The sequence below is a fragment of the Anser brachyrhynchus genome (assembly GCF_964034855.1).
Source record: "Anser brachyrhynchus genome assembly, chromosome: 1".
NCBI lineage: Eukaryota > Metazoa > Chordata > Aves > Anseriformes > Anatidae > Anser > Anser brachyrhynchus.
This window is the reverse complement of record NC_137694.1, coordinates 37,783,261-37,803,034: the sequence shown is the minus strand read 5'-3', so window position 1 is coordinate 37,803,034 and position 19,774 is coordinate 37,783,261. Positions and strand designations below refer to the sequence as shown.

Sequence of the window (19,774 nt, the reverse complement as noted above, 5' to 3'; positions counted from 1 at the left end):
AACCCTACACAGATACTGCCCTTACTTATCTGTTTTTTCATTTCCTAAGTTCTGATAAAAAGTAAAATTCATGCTGGATCTTTCAGTAAGGAGATCTTAAAGGGGGGGGGGGGAGGGAAGAAAAGATGGTATTTTTAAGAAAAGCAGCAGCACTTAGAAGAGAAAAACACGGTACCTGATCATGACTGCACTTCTCACATTCTTTATTTGGCTTGCTGTAAAAACAAACAGAGCAAACCTGAGCTGCAGAGAGAGCCAGAGGAAGCCACAGTTACCCTGCAAAAGGAAGCACTGCGGAGATAACAGCAACCACAGACAAGCACAGGGTGGGATTTGAGATTCTAAGCACCTCTTTTAAGACGGGCACCTAAGCTGGGTTACATACCACTGTCTCTCTCTGGGGTGGAAGCCTTGCTGGCAGAGGGCAGCTCCGTTCCCCACCAGCCACAGGGAAAGTCTCAGCAAATGGCATAGGCACAAAATCCATCTTCCAGACCACTGAAATCAGGTGAAATGACCCCTTCCTTTCTTCAAATGAAATAAATACAGATATAACAGAAGTGTACAAGAGTGTACAGAAGCGGGCAAGAGGGACAAGTGGCTGGAGAAGGATGAGAGAAACAGGTTAGAATGAAAAGAAAAAACATTAGAACAAATCAAAAGAACTTAAACTGCCCTTTTTCCTCAAAGGAACACAGTAATTAACAAATAGGTTTTAATCCACACAGATGTAATTTTTGGCTCACTGCTCTTTTGGGGCTGTAACCAGTGTTTATCTATATTTAATCTTGACACTTTTCATGGCCTGGAATCTCCTGACTGTGCTGGATAGCAGACATAGAAGGGCTGTTAAAATCCCTTGATTTCAGCCTGTGCTCGCTTGAATCAGGGAGGCTTTTCAATAAAGCTGCTCTGGGTGTATGCTGGCATTACAAAGAAGAGAACGTGGCCAGTTACTCATAGTAACTGCACTAAGCAGTGAAATTACTCTGGATTTATATATGTGACAAGAGTTTAGCCCAACCTACCAATCTAAATTCTCAGTATCCTGGGACTTCACAAAGTCAGACAACTTCTGAAGTCAGTCTGACGCAAAAATCAGTGCAGAAATCTGTTTTTTACAGCAGTTTTCAAAGAAATAAATCACATACCCTGCCTCTTTCTCAGAAAAAAAAAAAAATCTTATAAAACCAGATCTACTTTCATTTTGAAAAAAATTTAAAGTCAGTTAAAAACAAACAAACAAAAACCAAACCAAAACAAAAACATAACACATTTAAATACCAGTGCAGGCAAAATTCCTGCCAAGGATGGTTTCGCTAGGCAAATAAACCAAGAAATGTATTACTTTCTAAGTCCTGAGAAGAACTTTAGAAACTCGACGCCAAAAGCAGCCCTTGGGCAATATTCAAGGCTGTCAAGACACATAAAGCAGCATAAAAATAATCCTCCAGCAACAGGTAAATGCTAAATACAGGTACCATAGGCATTTCTGGGGGACAAAGGCATGGCTGGCACTGACTTCAGTGGGCTAAGATAAGGCTTTTCCGTGATTAAGGAATGCCAGCACTTCAAGGGCTCTCTTTACGACCAGAAAAAAACCCAAACTACAATGGAGAGAAGTAAAGTAGGACATAAAATTTTATTCTGAAATGATCTCTGGCCACAACAATAAAATGTAACAAATATTCACTAGAACAGTCTTAACTCCTGTCATCAGCTGTACAATACATACAGTATCATAAAACTGGCCACTAGGATTAAAACCCCACTACAACATCTTTAATGTTAAGTGGCAACAGCAGCATCTCACAGAAAAGTATACATACATATATACACAGTCCACATTCAATCGTTTTTCACATGTTTTCAGTACACACAGTTGCAGCATATTACAGTCACGTGTCTAAGTCGTTGCCCAATAAAACCCCAAGCTACTGCTTAGACATCATTGTAGAGCAGTCGAACTGAGTAATTACAATTTGTAGCAGAGATGTACAAGCCCCTCAAAACAATAATTCACAAATGTTTTTGTTTTATTTAAATGCTACCGTAGCGTTAAACTGGGCAATATTCTAATCTTTACCGACCGGAAAAAGAGAAAGTGTTTTGTACTTATCACAAATATCGATGGAAAAAAATACTAAAAATATGGAGAGCATTAAATAATGCACACCTTTCCTAAAGATTCTAATATTGCCCAATGCTACTTGTGTCTAAAGTGTTTCCAACGTTCCCATGAAGTCATTTATAACTTCAAACCACCCACCAAGTTAAAAGTGGCTTAAGTGCCTTGCACCCAAATTGTAAAAATCCCTGGCCACCTTTATAAGAGCCAGGCACGTATAAAAGGAATGCACTTTGGTTCATACCAAATGCCCTGGGATTAAATCACACTATAAAACTAAAGAGTCTGAGGTAAATTTTACAAATACAGTTGACTTCTGTCTAGTATTACCGTAACAAAAATTTATTTAAAAAAAAAAATCAATTTGATGTTGAAGTACAACCAATGAGGAAGGGCCGTCTTTAACCCCTTAGTGAGACGTCCTACAAGAACAGAGTGTCCTTTCCACCCCAGCAGTGTGATTGCCTTATTGTTTCTGTTAAGGCCTCGATAATCTACAGGATGTTTTAAAACAGGTACGGCGTTTAAAAATAGATTTCATCCCTACGATCCAGTATTCAAAGGGTTAAAGAGGCCAAGATGCATGCCCTACAACATGGCATTGGTAACAAAAGGCACATTGTTAACACCAAGGGCACAATCCATCCTCTATTGTTAATCTACACATCTTGCATCACTCTGTTGTTCCAATACACTTCAGTGGTAATGAACACTCCAGTGGTGCAAGAAACTGAGCCAAGTGAGACTGCAACCAAAGACAAGACAACACTGTGCTATTACTAAATCTGAAAATAGCTCAGACATCTCCAGACAATGGTAACATGTGAGACTAAGCACTGTTTCCAAGCCAACTTCTATCAGCCTAATTATCAGAGCCCTTATAATAAAATCACACCAAAGCAAGAGGCAACGTCTTCTCCCCCCCGCCCCCCTCCTTTTTTACACGTATAAATAAGCTACAATAAAAAGCAGCCACATAACTTAGAAACCTTGATGTAGCTGCTTCTTTAGTATAGAGGAAGTTCCACTATATCTGGGTTAAAAAAATAGCTCTGCACACTATATTTTGGCCTTAAAGTTTCCGGTAGCATTTATGAAGAAGGTTGGTCATAAATGCGTTATTGGCATTAAGAACTGGTTACATGTAAAAGAAAATTTAGTGGTTTTAGCCCATTAATGACCCATGAACCTTATGAATGTTTTCGTCTTCAATTGTCATGAAAGGCAGGAACATGTATCAAGGTTATCTTTAAAATATACTACGGGGGAGGCGATTCTTTTTCCACCCCTCACGTAAGTAACCCCATTTCTTAACTTTTGCGGAAAGAGCTAGGTAGAAAGGAGTGGTAAAGCCAAGTAGTTGGTGGAGGAAGTAAAGAATCCCAGTTGCTGTAAAAAAATACATGGTACTGTATTCCCACAGTCATGGGAGTCAGCTAATTTTATAGGAAAATTAATATATCTCTTTTCCAGACTTAGAATTTACTGACCATAACTTACTGGATATTCATATTCCAAAAGCTACTTTTCTTAGCTGTATTACTATATTTCATTTTTAACATGATTTCACACATGTTTACATATTGCACTTACACACCTTGTATAAAGTTGTGAACATTTAAACACTAAATAATTTACTTTGACTAGAGGCAGGAAATGATATTTTTTTATAAAAAAGTAATAAAGATGGTTGATTGATGCTCTAATTTTTACATTTATCAATCAACAAATACCATCCTCTACTCAGAAATTATTTTTGGAGCTTCTTTAGGTGTTGACTTTTTGGCAAGAAGTTGAGTGATATGTTTCCTGAGAATTCTGTCGTTTCATACTTCTATCCCTCCCCCAGTCTTACATTAAATTAAAAACAAACCAAAACAAACAAACAAAAAAAATTAGGCTGTAAGTGGTAAATCTTAATGAACATGAAGAACAACTTAACCGGAAACTTTCTTGGCCTCTCAGGGGACCATGCTTTAAGTGTTTTTCTTAATTTGTACATGTAACTTAGTAAGATCTGTGCATATAAAGGTTGCTTATAGTAAAGTTATTGAGGTTTTATGCAATCCATTCTAGTCTCTCTCATCCTAACATCCATAAACCCTTCTAGATTATATTCTATTTATCTAAAATTCCCTTTTCATATGCTGTTTTATACATCTAATGTAGACCACAGTCATTGCATGTGATGAGATACTGGTCTTAGATTTCAAACTGTTCCTGTTGAAAACATGCTACAATGTGTAAGTATTTCTCACGTAGGTCTAGATATTATTCCTCAGTAAAGACCATCTTTCTTCCATGAATATAACTGAAAGTAAAAAAGAAAAACCAAACATCAGCACACACACACACATGAACAAATCTATACATATCTCTAACTGTTCCTTCAAAATCATTTTCAGCTACAAACGCCAAATTCCAGTCATTTACCTTTTCCTTGACATTTCTCCTGTATTAGTAAGTATCTAAGATGGTGACTGCCAACTGAAAAGCTTTCCAAAGCAGATCTTTGCATCTACACCTATGTTCTCTAAAGAAAGGTACTTGTCTACAGAAAACCATACAGTAACGTAGTGTTTGCCCCTACATACAGATTTGATCTGAAGTGTAAATGTACCGGAGAGGTTACAATCGCTCAGATAGACATTGTCAGAAGAAATAAAAACAACCTGTGAAATCCATGTAGCATTAACAGTCTGGAAGTTACAGTATAAAAATGACAAAACAAACACTTCTGCCTATGTGATTTAGGGAGGCCAAGCTGCACATGAGGAGAGAAAATAGAAAAAAATAGAGAGAAACCCAGTGTGAATCCTCAGTGTTATATACCTGAAATGAAGTCCAGAATGTTTTGCTTTACCTGACTTCAGGTTTAGGAAGCAACTCATCAGTCACTTTCAGATTTAGAGGAACAGACATACTTTCAGCTTCATTCTTTCAGGCCTGTTCCTCTCACTCTAGCACATGGCATGTACAGTAGAGAGTCTATTTTAGCCCTAGAAGTTCTTTTTTTTTTTTTTTTTGCATTACATCTGAACGATCATTTTAATCAAAAACATTACTGCCAAATAGAGAAAGCATTCCACAGGCGGTTACTGTATCATTACTAAGTGATACCACTACTTTTTCTGGGCTACCATTCAGAAAATGAGAATATAACATGCTATGGCTCCATTTCAGATAACAAGTTTGCAGGTGCTTAACTGTATTTCTTTGAGAATTCTCCCTGGAGTCCAGTCAGGCATAGGTGTTAGTGTTTGCAGGATCAAGACCCATACCCGTAAACTCCAGAAGAACCTTACGAATTTACCCCAGGTGAAACTTAATATGAACCATGGAAGAGAAAGGTTAATACCTTTGACACCACGCTGCAATGCATGACAATCATGTTGTAACCAGTGGCCTGCCACTGATGTTTATTACTGTGTCACACTAGTTACAGTAAGGCTAATTGTACTGTAGAAGACAAACATTTTAAAAAATAAGTATAAAAACTTAAAGCATTGTCCCCGTGTTTTTATAAAAACAAAATCAACATTTCTTACATTTAAAATGAGTGCTGAAAGATACAAATGAATAAAGTTACTGAGCAAATAAAAATGTATTATCTGAGCTACTTTTTCATACAAATAAGGCTCAGCCACATTGTATCTCTTGTATTAACAGCATTGGGTTTTTCAAACTCAGCTAACGAGTTTTGGCAACACTGTTCTTTGCTGAATATTCCCATTGGCATCTGTCATCTGTGCCAAATTAGTCCTCAGTTTTGAAGCTGAGCTTGAAGTCGGAGGTAACTTGGAAATCGATGTTATAGCACCAGTGCTCTCTGTAATTCTCTTCGCCGAGGCTTTCTCCCCAGTTGGAGGCTTTGGCAACCGTCTCCTTAGCCAGGGATGCCGCAAAGCCTGGCTGGGTGTCATACGGATAGCAGGATCCCATTCTAAACACTGTTTTAAAAAGTCAAGGAAGAGGGGATCATCACATCCCTTTAATGCATTACCCCATTCTCTGCTCTCTGGCGGGCCGCGTAGTTTTCCCCTCCGAGAGCGTCCACCGTTAAGTATTACGGAACCATCAGACAAGGTTGTGATGGTGCAGTAGCGGGGATAACCCTTAGAGCTCACAAAGTTTTTGGCTCGCTTGGATGAATCCAGAAGTTTTGGGGAAGGCATGCCCAATAGCTCGATCATACAAGCCAGCTGGTCTCCTTCATCTTCTCCAGGCAAAAGTGGGTAACCGGTGAGAAGTTCTGCTAGAATACATCCCAAGCTCCACATGTCTATGGGCATCCCATAACGAGCACCAAGGATGACTTCAGGCGCACGGTAAAAACGTGACTGAATGTAAGTGTAGACACGCTGGTGCTCGTAACAACTTGAGCCAAAATCGATCACTTTAATACCACTTCTACCCTGTTGCTTTAACAGAATGTTCTCAGGTTTAAGGTCACAGTGAATGATTCTATTTTTGTGCAAAGCATCCAAGCACTGTAAAATTGAGTGGGCAAACTTGCGGACCAAAGGCAGGCTAAAGCCCTGAAACTTGTTTTTCTTTATTAATTCGTACAGGTTCATGCTCAGCAATTCAAATGTCATGCAGATATGGCTGCGGAATGTGAAGTTTTCCAACATGTGAATAACATTCATGTTGTTATCCTTATCTTGTTTCCGGAGGTGTTCCAGAATCCTAATTTCTTCCGCAGCTTGGCGGTGGAAACGCTTTTCGTTTCTCACCATTTTTAGTGCCACATGCTGATGCATCTTGTGATCGTAGGCCTTCACCACCTGCCCAAAGCTTCCTTTCCCTATAACTTTCAGGACTTCGTATCTGTACGCAATATGATCATGGGGTACTTGCACATAAGACCCCTGGTCATCATCGTACCCGCCGTTGTTTGGACCACCAATCACACCTTGCCGCTTCTTTGCATTTGGACCCAAAAAGTATATTTCAGGGTAGCAAAAAATCTCGTGATGCTCAAAAGCTGTTAATTTTTGCATGTATTGCTTCATTGCCTGCTCTGGTGTCATAACGGAGGCTTTCACCTTCCCTGTTCCATCTGTAGATTTTAAAGAGCTGGAGCTCCCTTGTCGTCTGTGAGCACTCTCTGACTGTCTGTCCTGAACCACTGGCAATCCAGATTTGCCTAGTGGTGTAAGTCCATTCGGCTGCGTTGTCAGAACCGTCCTCTTGTTACTATTATCTTCAAACAGCTGTTGAACCTGGATTTGTCCATGGCTACCAACATGGAGGTGCTCATTCATTGTGTGCTTACTGCCTCCAACCTAAAATTGAAAATAAATACATACCCAGTTAACAGGAAAGGCATAAAATCTTCTATGCTTCACCATTCATTCTGAACCCAACATCCTGCCTAAAACACCACAAAACAAAGTATTTTCTTAAAATTCTGCTGTCTACAGCTAATTCAAAAAAATACAACATATATGCTACGACGCTACTAGATGCCGTTACATTCTCCAGATCCTAGTTTCTCAAATGCCACTTTCGTGATTCTCTGAAATGTTTGTAACAAGGCAGTCAATGGTGTGCCACAACATTAAGTGAACAACTCCTCCAAGGAACCTTCAAGGCAACAGTCCTGTTACATCAAGAAGTATGCTTGAGGGATATTAAATCAGATTTCATAGTAGCAGTTTTATTTATGCTGGAGGTCAATATATAATGCCTGCTGGAGCTTACATAGCTAAGGCTCTCCTAGTCATCTGTTCTCAGAAATCAAAATTTTAACTTGTTCTAAAACTAGCTGGGTATCGAAAGCGCCAGACACAATTTTCAGCAATGAGGAATGTGCTGTGACCTGCACAAAGAGGAGAAGAACCTGGACATTTCTCAAGTTCAAGAGATGCCATTCACTGCTTGCGATTGAGACACTCCCTATTCAGCAAAGCACTCAAATCAACGTATAAGCATAAGTATATCCCTCAGCACTTTGCCACGCCAGCCTTATGACTTTTAACCAAGATGAGATCTGGGGCCTGATACAGACTAGAATGGAAAGAAAATCTTTGCCTTGAAGAGCATACATGCAACTTTATTTTAAAGGGATGGAAAAAGTATTAGTTGATTTTAAAAATTACATTTGTTCTTTACAGTTTGCACAAGGGAGAAGAAGCACTCAGCATTTTCAAGCAAAGAAACACTGGAAGTACTGGGGTATGAAAACAGCTAGTGCAAGAAACCTGTTACTTTTAAGGAGAAACAGGAAATTTACAAGCATATACTTGCCACTAAAATAGCTGTCCTTAAAATTCCTCATTTGCTCTAAAGTAGAGGATAATTAGTCTGTCTTTTCTGCCTGGTCTTAGACAGACGTGGGAAGAATTCCCCTGCTGTCTCTCCAGCTGATTCACCAGCCTTAATATTTATGCCAAATTACTAACCAAAAGTTCACAGATACTGTCAGACAGATGATCAAGCCAGGGTTGAGAGCACTTTTAATCTGAACCTTATTTTTTCTATGCAGCTAAGGAAAACACATTCCCTGTTCACTTCAGGTTGCTGAAATGAAATCAGAAAACGACAGCTGTGTGCTGTGATACGAGGCAGTGAAATCTGTCCTGCAACTGCAGAAGTGCTTCCTAATGAAAAAGCCAGGACGTGCGATGCAGATTCTAGCACACTTTTTGCTTCTGTTACGGTATCACACAGATATGGCAGCGACTTGGCTTTGTAATTTCATTAAATTGCTCCCAAGGAGTATCCAACTAGCTGGACACACCAGCTTTGCCTTTGGATAATATTTTGAAATTTGCAGCTCTAAAGCTCACGCAATGCAAGAACAAGAGCTCTCAGGGACTGTTTCTGCTGAGTTCACTGTTCTCCTGTTTCCATTTTGACTCACGTTGAATGACTGGTCCATTTTATTTCATCACTGCAGTTGGACTGCGTAGGTTTATTTGCAGAGCAATTTCAGCTCGTGCAATCAAATTTGATTGATCTCACAGAAAGTGCCACCACACAATGGCAATTCAGAGCAAAGGCACCTGTAACATTCAAGCACAAGGAAGGTATATAGGATATTGACATTAACTGTCTTCCTGGTTCAATGTCTCAAAAGCACCAGGGAATTGCCTACAGGGAATTCCTTCAGGTCAAGTTTGAAGCTCACTCCTGCAACAGTCTCCTTAAGGTTGTCCTGATCCTGTATATGCAGCAGTGACTGAACTTAAGAGAATTTGGCCCCAAGAGCTGCTACGCGGTGAACCTCAGAAGAACTGGATCTGGTTAGTAAGATGTGTTTGGAGGTTCAGCGCATGCTGCATGGCAAAACTGCCTACGAGAGAAATGCACAACAAAGCAGCAGAGTAACTGTACAGACCACAAATGCTTCAGCCAGGAAATTCCAGGTACAAACATTTCTTCTGCAGGGCTGCTTGACCAGCAAGGCAGCACATACCTAGATAAACCGGGAGCAGATAATACTAACGTACGGCCAATGAGGAAGAAACAGCATAGGGGAGAAAAACGTCTCTCAGAATTTCTTAGCCCAAGTGCTCATTGACACAGTTCACATTTTGAATTAATTTTCTTTTTATTTCCCCTTGAGTCACCTGTTTTCACAGTTAGCTATTTTCTGCCCTTCCCGAGCACTGCACGTTTCAACAGACGTGCTGCGTAATTCTTCAAACTTCGGTTATTTGCTTTGTACCAGGGCTTTGAAAGAAAAACAAAACACAAACATTTGTCCACTTTCAAAAGTCCACGGGGACTAAGGAGTTCTTCTTCCTAAAAGCACGCTTGTAAACACATCTCTAAAGCGTAAACCATGTAGCTCTGCTTCCTGTACCTTTAGGCAGCCTCACTGCTTCCCTTGCTGCTCATAGGTTTCTTTTTTGCAAGCAGCAGAATGAAATCACCGGCATTATCCCAGCTTCACCCCAAATCTGAAGTGACCGGTTTTGCCAGTTTCAGTCAGCTGCTGCTGGGGAATGCAAATGCAGATGCAGACAGTAGCACTGGTTTTCTTTGTGGAAGAAAAGCCACTAAATCAGCACAGGCTCTGTTCCAGAGCTTGTGGGGGAGATGACAGCTCACGTTTCTTTCAAAAACCCCAACGGGAGTTTCAGAGGTATCGGACACATCGCTGCAGAAGAACCACCACCTTTTCTTCTGTTTCCTATCAGGATGAGCCGAGGGCTGGATTCTCCCCAGCCCTTTGCTCTGCCTATCTGCTTCTGCCTACCGGCTGTCTGAGATTTGTCGTCAAGTTCGGGCTTGCACTGCTTACACGCTCCGCAGGCTTCACCGGTGACGCTCTAAGTTCCCCAAACCACAGCTAATGGGCTTGGGAAGCTACAAAGGGCCACAGCCCTCTCGTCCCGTAGCAAACTGCTCACGGTTCGCAGGAGCTCCATCAGCCTTTCATCCGAAACCACAAGCCCAAGAGGTTTATAATGCGTCTCCCTTCTGCATCTGCAGACAGGCCCGTACATTCCAGAACCAACAACCCGCACACACAACCAACAACCTGCACACACTTACACACCTTACTTACTACAGTGTCACATTGCCTGTGCTCAGACCCATACACACCTCCTAAGATTTGCGTATTTTTAGAGCACGCATCTTCAAAAACTTCTTGATGCACCCATTTTTACATAAACATATTGAAATACCGGGTAAGCTTGAACTCGAAGAGCTAATATTGAATGTTCTAGCAACATCAACTATAAAACAGCAAATATTACAGGTTTTTTTCCGCTCACTGCAGTGTTTCATAACTTCAAAATCACTGCTATGATTTTGCTTTAACTTTGGTTTGCTCAGTTTATGGAAATAGATGGCTAAGCTGAAAAAAATTCATGCAATCTTTGAAACAGAGACACCAAGAAAAAAACAAGCAAAAATTATTTTGTTCTTTCTCCTCCCTCCCCGCCCCTCCTGAAATGGATTTAAAGACAGAAGTGGACTACAGTACTACGCCTAGATGACAGACGTGTTACAACACAGTGGTGGCATAAAACTGAGTCCATCCTGCTAACAAGAAGGCAAACTGACAGTTCTCCTGAGGTGCCGCTCAGCCAGTGCAATGAGGTCTCAAGACCTTCTACAAGGCTGGAATGACTGTCTGCAGGATCCAACGCCATCTTACTTAACCGATTTGATAAGTATCAAATACTTATTCTACATGGTGTCTTCCAAAACCCTTAACACATAATGCAGTTGTACCACATTCCATCTTTTCTGTAAAACAAAACAAAACAAAAAAACAAACAAACAAACAAATAAAACCCACACTTGGTGTGCTATTAACACCCTATGGAACTATGCAAGACTGACCCATGCTTCAGTTATATATTATCATTTTATTTTAAGCAAAACCCCAGAAAAAAGACTTTGCCATCAGTCCGAATCTAGAAGGATTTATAAAATGAATCCCAGTAATAAGGCAATTGTATGATGTCCTGCAGAAATACTGCACGGGAATAAGATGTCTTTATCTGCTATTACTCTGTACAGATGAGAAATACCATGCCAAAGTAATAACTTATTAAAAGAATAGATGCTACACTCTAAACCCCTTTCTTTACAGTACTTCCAGGCACGCCAGTTTCAGCCCCAGTGAGCCTAACACGCTAGAGGCATATGGTATCAGGTGTAGCACGCTTCACTGCCTATTTGGTTGACTACAGCCTGAATAAATGTACAAAAGGCCCTTTTTCCTTGATAAATGAATTCAACAGCATTCCTCTGTGCAGAACTAAAAATAGCTGCTAATTAGCACGATAACAATAATGCAGGATTATCATAATGGTTTTATTATGAGTGTGGGTTTTATACACTGAAAAAGACTAAGCCCTTGTCCGAAACAGCTTGTGTTCAACAAGAGCAGTAGAAAAAAAACAAATCATTCGGATTTTTTGCTGCTGTCACACACGGCCAACATAAGCTTATTTTTGAAAAGTTAACATTGACTTTATACTGCAAATATTTTCAGGGACAGAACTATGCTTCAGGAGCGATACTGATTCATAAATTCCTTTCCACCTGTCTGGGTGACGCTGTGCATATGCAGTGAGCCTGAGTACTCGTGGGACACCCCCGTGCATTACGCACGTTGAAATCAACAAGGACACTCCGTGCACACTACATCGTGCCTTCAGGTAAGCTGATGTGCACATGCAGGAGAGATGTGCCCAGATGTTCTGCGCTCCCCATAGCACAGCCACCAACCGTTAGAGCCCAAGTTTCAGATGTCCTCCCAAAAAAAGTTAGATAGCTTCACTTTTCCCCCTAAGCATAAGATTTATGCAGAAGAAGAATCACCCAAAGAAACCTAGGCAGAGCAAGGTCATGACTGCATACTTATTTCCACTCAAACACGACAGCATTTCTGTGGCAATTTATTACACAAACACACCAGAGTAGGAAGATGTTTTCTTTGTTTTTACTTGCTTTAAAACAGCTGCACACAACAGAAATTTGCAGCATGTTATCCACCAGATCTTCAGGTAACAGAGTCCAGGGATCTCTGTTCCATCATAAATTATTATTGTTTAATTATATAATTTCAAGATTAAGGCGGAATGATGCAAAAGCATATGGTTAGACACTCGTCCCTAGTGGCAAAAGAAAACAGGCCTGCTGCAGGGAAATCTTGGAAAGGCCTTGAAGAAAGAGGGCACTGAATGAGGCACTGTAAATGGGTTGTTGTTACAGTCCTGGACAGGAGGAGAAAAAGATTAAGACTGCTTTACTGCAAGAGAAACAGGAAGAGTGCAGGACGTAGGGACATATGCCAAGTAAGAAAGAACAGAGATGGAGGTAGGCAGGAGACAAGAGTCTGGGAGAGAGACTCACAGTCTGGTGGGGATTTACACGAGCAAAGCAGCAGGCAAGCAAGATAATCTCTACTGCAGCATGTCAAGTGGATGCAAGCACACCGTAATGAAACAGGACAGAGCAAATAGGAAACGATTCCGATCATCAATGCAGAGACTTAAGGCTTCAAAAGAGAAAACAATGACTAGGAGAGGAAAACGAGGAGGGCAAGGCATTGGAAATGAGTTTTCCATTGCAAGCATCCAAAAAGATAAAGTCACGGATGGAAACAGGCAAGAAAATGCCTAGGATGAAGCCACAAATCTTTGAAAATAAACAAAACCTTTCCCTGGTACAACACACAACAGTCTGCTTAGCAACAAAGGCTGCTGCGACTGCAGAGACTGCAGCCAAAACCTCTGCCCTGTTACATGAAGCCCGTGCATCTCCCCGCTTCCCCCCCCCACGCTGCTGTGCCCTGCCAAACAACCAAACGTCACTGGGAAGAGAGAGACAACAGCTCTGCTACAGGCTAGATCACACAACCGCTGCAAGAAATAAGACAGGTAGTGGACTTCTTGTCTGTCTGAATTCAAAGAAAAACTTTTTGGCTTAAAAAAAAAAAAACCCTCTTCCACCTCAGTCTCTCCTCACGATCAGTGTACACACAATGCACACGTGCACAGGCAGCCACAGGCAAGTTGAACCACTTAAGTAAACTATGCCTCTGAGAGTTTGAAACACAAAAGAGAAATATCCGTTTCATTTTTAGCTATTAGAGAGTTAAAATGACACAACGGGGATGAAAACACAGTATATAGATGAATACAATGAAACAAAACGGTTTAGGAAAATTGAAATGTTCCATTTCAAATAGATTTGATTGGAGGAAGTAGTGGGACACAAAACCCACTGCGTTTCAGTCGGTGTCAGCTGAGGTCAGTAGGCCTGAAGTTTAGAGAATGCTCACATAACATATATAACCATTTTTTTGGTTAAAATCCAGCATTCTGATGTCACATCTGATCCTTACCGCAAAAAGTTATGTTAGCCAACCACAAAATAACAACCTACAGAACTCACAGAGGCAGTCTGAGGTATTCCTGTAATAGTACCCAAGGCTAAATAAATACTGTAGAGTAGAAACGTATCGCAAAGGCAAGGCAGGGTTTGCAACAGTCAGAATCCAGAGGGACTTGAAACACAGCAGGAGAATGCTCGATCACCCTTGAGTGCTCCCATTAGGTATTCCGTCTATATGTACGTATATGCACATGCATATATGCTGAACATAAACATATGCATACATACACAATGATGTATGTATAAAAATACTGGAAACAGAAATATAATGCTCAAACACTCCTTGCATGCTTTCATAAAGACATCATCTTTATATATGTACGTACATAAAAATGTATGCATCTATCTATAGACACTATACATAACATACACATACACACATATATGTATGTATAAAAATACGAGGGTTCTGTACTTACAAAATTAGTTGGTAGCCCCAGATACACAGCTGGACCACTGGGCCTTCTCAAATCCTAAATTAAGTCTGGGCTCTGCTACATGTGGGCCCCTGCTATTTGTGGGCCCGTCTCTATGTGCAATTTCACGACTGGTGCCCAGGCTGTTGGTACTATGTTTATTTTCTGTTTTTAAAGAAAAATTAAACCACCGTTCCACTTCTAAAATCAACCAGCACTTAACTGGAATGCAAATGTGCAAAACCCTGCCTTTGATAGCAATGAACAATTCAAATATATATCCTAGCTACATAAATATACACTGATGTTGCTCTTAAGTATGCAGCTCCACCTTGAATCTGCAGAATATTCATCATTCCTTTTGAGAACATCCTACGTACACTTGCATTTTTTTTAATTTAAGCCAATTCTTTCTATAAATGGATTTGAGTAAGTCGCTTTTACCCCTGAAGCTACACGGAAAGTCACCGAAACACTAATATCTAAATGCATAGTTTCACCTTCCACCAGCCCATAATCACATTACCATTTAAAGCTCTGCCATATGTTTACGAAGATAGTATGTGAGCATCCATGAAGAACTCATTAATTCTGAGAAAAGTATGCCATCAATGCCTCTCAGGGTCAGTCTGAAATCTTTCCTAATTTAAAAGGAAATGTATGCAATAAAAATTTCAGATATTTAGTGTTAACATGACAGCCTATAGACCCCTCTCTCTACGCCGTCGTGCCTCCAGGACAAGAGATACCCTCTCTCATCCATATATAGAGGCATACTCGGGAAGTTTCATTCCTAGTAGATTAACTAGGAGTGGGAGATAATGTGAGATAGCACACAACCGGAAAATAACATCCTTTTCATGCCATCGGTGCTCATTTCTTTAGGTAAACTACCGCAGCAATAAAGTCGGAGCCATCCAATCCTTGCCCCCGCGCGCTGCGATAGCTGTTTCCAGGAAGACAGCGATCGGCCCGAGCTCACCAGACAGACAAGGGGAGAGCAGCCTTCATTTTTCACCAACGGGGCTCACGCGACCCTTTAATCCCGCTGCCAAAATAATGTCAGCTCGAAAAATGCGTTTACCAGAACAGCTCCTCTTGGAAGGAGGGGGTGGGGGGGGGGTGATTTGTGAGTGAAAAATGAGCTGTAAAACCGGACCGATGAGGGGCTGGAGGGGCAGAGGGGTGAGCAAGCCTCTCCTCAGCGCACTCGGGGGGTCTGGGGGTGCCCAGCTCGCACGAAGCCCCTCACCCTCACCACCGGGCGCAGCAGGCGCCCCGTCGGGCGGCGCTGGGTGGCGACCCCCGGCCCCCCCCCGCCCCATCCCCCCCCCCCCCCCCCCCCGCCCGGCCCCGTCCCCCCGCCCCGAGCCCCTGCTCACCGTGTGGGAGGCGTTGCTGGCCCTGAGCGGCGGCAATGCGAGGGGCGACGGCGGGCCGGTCCCAGCTCCTGCCCGGGCCACCCCGGCTCCGGTGCCCGGGGAAGACTGCAGCGGGCGGCCGCTGTCCCCTGCCCTGCCTGCGGAGAGCACAGGGGTGAGCGCGGAGGGCCTCGCCGCCCCGTCTCGCCTCGGCCGCTTCTCCATTATTTTTATTTATTTATCCCCCCCACACACACACATCTCCTCCTCCTTCCCCGGGTCGTTTTCCCGAGCCGTCCCCGGGTTTATTTATCGCTTTCCCTCGCCCCTTCTCCCCCAGGACAACTCACCGCCCCGCGCAACAGCCGCAGCCCGCAGCCCCCCGCCGGCCCCCCGGGCCCCGTTGCCGGGCGGGGGCCGGATCATTGTTCCGACACGAACGGCCCCGCGGCGGCGGCAGCCCGGCCGCCTCCTCCTCCTCCTCCTCCTCTTCCTCCTTCTCCTCCTCCTCGCCCTCCTCCTCCTCCTCCCCGCGCCCCGGCCCGGCCCGGGGCGGAGCGGGCAGCGGGGCGCCCGGCGGCGGCCCCCTCCTTACCGGCTGGGTAGGCGGCGGCGGCGCTAGCGGAGGGTTTCTTGGTTAACATGGCCGCTGGAGAGGAGGGAGAGGAAAATGCATGTCAGGGCGCCTCTCCTCCGCTCCTCCTCGGCCTCTCCGCTCGGCGGCTGCCTCTCGTCTCCGATCAGCTACAGCGGGACCCAGACGCGTCCTCCGCCGCATCCCCCTGGCCCCGGGCCCGCCGGGCAGACCCTCCGAGGGCCCGCCGTCTCCTCCCGCAGCAGCAGCAGCAGCAGCAGCCGCGCCGCCGCCGCAGCAGCCCCCGGCCCAAGCTCATCACCTCCCCAGCCCCCGCCCCGGTCGCCCCGGTCCCCTCGCGCGGAGGAGGGGGCAGCAGAAGGCGGCCGGACGGGGCCCTCCTCCTCGTCCTCCTCCTCCTCCTCCTCGGCCGGCGGAACGGCGGCGAGCAGCGCGCTGCGGGGGCAATGCCCGCCCCGCCGGCCGCCTCCCTCCGCTCCGCTCCTCCCTCGGCTCCCTCCGTGCCGCCACCCGCCGGGGCGTTGAGGGGGGCAGCGCCGCCCGGCCCCACAGCGGCCGCGCAACGGCCCCGCGCGGAGCGCACGCCCCATGGACCCCCCCAGCTCATCCCGTACACCCGCTCCTCGCCCGTCCCTCAGCGCCCGGCCGGCCGGCGGTGCCCCCCCGGGGCACAGCCATCTTGGGACGCGGCCTGCCCCCCGTGAGGGAGTCGTGACGGGCACCGAAAAGGGGGTCACCGCCGGCTGGGGGGGGGGGGGGGCAAAGGTGGCACCCAGGGTGCGGGGACGCGGCACCCGAAACGTTCAGTGGGGTGGAAACTGGAAAATGGCGGAGGGAAGAGAGGTTTTTGGCGTTGCCCCGAGCCCGCAGGAGGGGAGCGGGGGGTTGTGTGTGAGGGGACAGCCGCCTCGTTTCCCGGAGTGCACAACGTGCTCCGCCGGGCACAACGCTTTGGATGCCTGGTTTGTCAGTGCGAACGTCACTCGTGCCAAAAATAGATGTCTGAGCAGTTGCTCAGCTTGGGACGGCGTCGAAATGAACTCTCCTACCTACGCGCAACCCTTGTTCAAAATCTGTGCCGACCGCGCATGTTTTCCTGTTGGAAACAGCTGGTGGATCTGGAGACAGACCTCCCTTCATCCCCTTCCACTGAAAAAGACAGAAAAATAAACCTCCCCTTTCCCTGTGCCTAAGCAAAAAATAATTAAAAAAAAAAAAATCCATCCCTGCAGCCAGAGAGAAAGACTTTGCCTCTTCCAGTACCACAGAGACATGCATAAACAAAGACATTTCCTGTACTAGTACAGAGAAATAAACACTTTCCCTAGCCCCTCCTGTCACAGAGAAAACAATCATACCTTCTCCTGCCCACACCCACCCAATCTTTTCCCTTCACTGCAGCAGAAAGCAAGCTTTGTCTTCCTCAAAACCCCCCAGATGGACACATGCGCCCCGAATTCCCCTCCCCTTCGCTGCCAGTTGTATAAATGCTTTCTGGTGACTCCCAGTATTTTCCCGTCATTTTCACAAGCAGCGTACGCACATCAAAAGTATCTAAATAACAAACATTGTCATAATATTTGCATTTCTTGTGAGATACCTTCAACAGTTAAGGAACGGTCAAGGAAAATACGCTTTTCTTGTTAGCCTAGGAAGGGGAAGGGGAAGGAAGCTTGTTCACATTCAAGCTAGATACAAAAAGCTGAAGTTGATATCAAATAATCTTTTCCTAGGGCTTGCAGGATTTCTTACTTCACTATCTTAAATGATGTGTTCTCTGACTGTCAGAGTCACAGATGGCTTCGTGCACATTCTGGGATTAGTTACACCTAAACACTGAGACAAGAGAAAGCCTGTTAAGTGTCCTGTTTCAACTCCTTTCCAGTCGGGTGCATCATTCACAATTTGCTTCCACTGTTTGTTCAAGCAATCTTGGGGTACTATGAAAAATATGTGAAAAAAAAATGAGTTAGTCTATCATGTAACAAACAGCCTCTTAATTAAATCCGTGGGAACACATTGCATTGGTACCTGCCCAGCTATGCCCTTTCTAAAGCCGTGTGCATTGTAAGCTTTCAGCGTGAGTCTTTGAACCTTGGGCCTGTCTACATGCCTCACTTTCTCTCACTCTTTTCCCATCTGCAATCCATCCTGGCAGCTGCTATCAAGGATAGTTCTACCTGATGGAGTCTGAAGTGAAGCTCAGGATGAGGGCAAGCTCATCTTGATTCCCTCTGAATGCAATACAAGAAACTTCAATTTAAAAGCCTCTTTCATGCAGGATGTAGGTTGACAAAGAGGAGGAACATGCTAATATAGTTGTAAAATACCTTGGCTGCAAATACTGATGCCTTTAACAGCCTTCTGCAAAATCATAGTCGCAGATCTACAAAGAAAAAAAAAAGAAAAAAAAAAGGAAAGAAAAAAAAGGCTAAATACTCAAAAGCAAAGATTGCTTTTTTTTCGTGCCAAGTGTTATACTCAGGAATCTGAACTATGTCTCGCTGAGTGGCCACAAAACTTTCTTCTTTCTGACACTGGCCAACTGAACATATATATCAGCACTTTCCAGACCATTGCTACACATAGATGAAATCAACAGACTTCAGCTCCCAGGACAGAAATATGTATTAGACACCTGGCAGGAGAAAGTGTACAGTGCTCAGCAATCAGAGGGCAAAGTGAATTAGGGTTTTCTTGATCCATTTTCCTGCCCCCTCAGCTTTTATTACCCAAGAGTGTGAACTGACTCTTAATGACAGAAGATTGGTCTTCCCTTTCTTGCAAATAAATGTACAGTGTGTTCACGAGTGTCAGACCATTTGCAAGGGGCTTGTAAAGCAGTGTCATCAAATCACTTGTTTTTAAAAGAAATAATCTGAAGACCTTGTTTCCGGATGGGCACCCAAAAAGTCCTGCAGACTTGTAAGTGCCAGCTCAGTGGGACACAGGCAGTACTGGTTCTTCACCACAGTGGCCACCTAAGGAACGGGGGGGAACAGATCAGCAGTTGGGGATGCAGGTGGGATCAGAAAGCTACTTGCTGCAAGGGAAAGCCAAGAAAGCGTCTGTCTTGATGAGGCTTAGGCTGGGCTATTAAAGGTATCGTCCTCCTGTGATAAACTGTACAAAGCGTTCTAGAACAAAGCTTAGCAACTATTGGTAAAAATAAAGTGGTTAAATCACAACCATCGAATGAGAGAATTAAGGTATAGTTTAAAAAAAAAAAGAACCAGAATAGTCTAGAATAAAACATCTTATCTGTAAAACTTTGTCTAAAAGTATTTCTGCCCACATAGTACATTAAAATGCATTATTGAAGATAATACACTAGTACAGTGAGGAGAGGTACAGAGCATGCCGCGTTTTGTGAGCCATTCAGTCAGGGCTCTGCCTTGATCAG

General features: G+C 44.0%; 1 protein-coding gene across 4 annotated transcripts; it reads right to left on the bottom strand.

Moving 5' to 3' along the window:
- Positions 1-1,623: 1,623 nt before the first annotated feature.
- DYRK2 (dual specificity tyrosine phosphorylation regulated kinase 2) lies at positions 1,624-17,784 on the bottom strand. Of its 4 annotated transcripts, none has more exons than XM_080584038.1 (3): positions 16,372-17,780; positions 15,798-15,934; positions 1,624-7,416 (listed from the first exon to the last, which is right to left on the bottom strand). In XM_080584038.1, exons 1-3 carry the CDS (start codon positions 16,418-16,420, stop codon positions 5,815-5,817), a joined length of 1,788 nt encoding a protein of 595 aa, XP_080440164.1. In that variant the 5' UTR covers positions 16,421-17,780; the 3' UTR covers positions 1,624-5,814. The 4 variants fall into 4 exon arrangements, with proteins under 4 accessions (XP_080440164.1, XP_080440163.1, XP_080440165.1 ...); XM_080584037.1 differs by lacking the exon at positions 16,372-17,780 and adding an exon at positions 16,127-16,282; XM_080584039.1 differs by lacking the exon at positions 15,798-15,934 and having other exon boundaries at positions 16,372-17,784.
- Positions 17,785-19,774: the final 1,990 nt, after the last annotated feature.

Bases quoted from the DNA above. Each gene is read 5' to 3' on its own strand.
- DYRK2 (XM_080584037.1), bottom strand. From the start codon at position 16,202: ATGATCCGGCCCCCGCCCGGCAACGGGGCCCGGGGGGCCGGCGGGGGG. The intron at 15,935-16,126 runs GTGAGTTGTCCT...TGCTCTCCGCAG, and splicing joins TGCGGCTGTTGCGCGGGGCG to GCAGGGCAGGGGACAGCGGC. The intron at 7,417-15,797 runs GTGAGCAGGGGC...TTTCAATTTTAG, and splicing joins CCAGCAACGCCTCCCACACG to GTTGGAGGCAGTAAGCACAC.